The sequence below is a fragment of the Ailuropoda melanoleuca genome, chromosome 2 (genome assembly GCF_002007445.2).
Source record: "Ailuropoda melanoleuca isolate Jingjing chromosome 2, ASM200744v2, whole genome shotgun sequence".
Classification (NCBI taxonomy): domain Eukaryota; kingdom Metazoa; phylum Chordata; class Mammalia; order Carnivora; family Ursidae; genus Ailuropoda; species Ailuropoda melanoleuca.
In genome coordinates, this window is record NC_048219.1 from 18,114,428 (window position 1) to 18,116,035 (window position 1,608).

At 61.5% G+C, this 1,608-nt stretch overlaps 1 protein-coding gene across 1 annotated transcript in view; it reads left to right on the top strand.

Moving 5' to 3' along the window:
* FOXO6 (forkhead box O6) overlaps positions 1-1,288 on the top strand; it is a 21,552-nt gene extending 20,264 nt beyond the window's left edge. The window contains exon 3 of the mRNA XM_034653747.1: positions 2-1,288. Coding sequence (XP_034509638.1) covers positions 2-264 — 263 coding nt within the window. The 3' untranslated portion in view covers positions 265-1,288. The remainder of the gene's footprint in view (position 1) is intronic.
* The last annotated feature ends 320 nt before the right edge of the window (positions 1,289-1,608 follow it).

Here is a 1,608-nt window from a genome sequence, read left to right on the forward strand (position 1 = left end):
CCGCCCGGTGGCCTCCTGCTGGACGCGCTGCCGGGGCCCTACGCGGCGGCCGCCGGGCCGCTGGGGGCTGCGCCCGACCGCTTCCCGGCCGACCTGGACCTCGACATGTTCAGCGGGAGCCTCGAGTGCGACGTCGAGTCCATCATCCTCAACGACTTCATGGACAGCGACGAAATGGACTTCAATTTCGACTCGGCCCTGCCTCCGCCGCCGCCCGGCTTGGCCGGGGCCCCGCCCCCCAACCAGAGCTGGGTGCCGGGCTGAGGGCCGCCTCCCGCGCCCCGGGTGCCCCGCCCCGCCCCCAAGGGGCTTCCGTCTTCCCGTCCTGATCCCCTGGGCCCCATCCCCGATTCCAGCTCCACGGGAGGATCCGAGAGGCAGCCCCAGGCCTGCTAGAGACGTCCCTCAGAAGCTGACCGCGGAGGGAAGTGGTGGGGAGGGGCTGGGGCACCTGCAGGTCTGGCCCAAACTCCTGAGACCCGCTCCTCCTCCCCTCCCTTCTCCACCCCAGGGGGCAGGAGGCCTGGGCTGAGCTGAATTTCGGGCTGGGTGGGAGTGGGGACAGCCAGGGGGGCTGCGCTGGCCGGCCTGGGATACCAACCAGGAGGTGTGACATGGGGCTGGGGGCGTCTCTGAATCTTCAAGTTTCATTTGCAGGGGCCCTCGCCACGACGGATCACCCACCCCGAATTCCGGATCTGATTCCCAATTGACACCTTCCCACTGGTCTTAGCCTCACCCACCCCAAGCCAGGAACCCCCTCCTGGAAGCACTCACACCTACCTGTTGGCTGTTCACCCTGAGCTGTTTTCCTTCAGCCCTAAACCACCCTTAGAGCCCCCATTCCCATGGTTCAGCCCCTTCCTCCTATCCTTGCAGGCCCTAGCTTCTCCTCTCCTCTCAGGCTGGAGTCAATACCCCTTTCCACCCCCGCCCCCCAGTACTGGTCTCAGCCTCTCCAGCAGGCCTCAGCTCCGGATACACCCCCCAAACCGACACCCCTTTCTCCGTTCCAGTCCTGCCTCCTCTCCCGTATTTATAAGTGTCCGGTCGGGGCGGGCTGTGGGCGCGGCGTCCCCGGCGCATATCGTAGGCAGTGTACCGTGGCCGTGCCGTCAGCGTGTGCGTGTGCGTGTGTGCCGTGTCGAGGCCGTGTAGAGTGCATTGTACAGCATATTTTCATGAATAAAATTGTTTTAAATATTTCCCGAGCCTTGGGCTAGCAGGGGTGGTGATGACGGAGCAAGATCATTGGTGGGGGTCCCTGTGCCCGAGCCCTTATTGCGGCTTTGTGCTTGAGTATATGTCAGCATTCCCTGATGCCTGTCCTCTCAACACACATTGGTTAAGCGCCTACTGAGTTCTGGACGCTGTCGGTGTGCCTGTGTGGAGCTCTGCACCTGTTTCTGTGAACATATGCATGCAGAAAGTTTCTGGTTTGGGGGAAATTCTGTCCTGAATACATAAGCCTCAGAAGTTGGGAGAGAAGGGACAGATACTCACTGAGAACCTGATGGTGTCAGGTCCTGCATTTTAGGTATGATTTTTGTTCCCATTGTGCAGATGAGAAAACAGGGTCAGAAAGGGAACTTGGCTTGGGAAGACAGG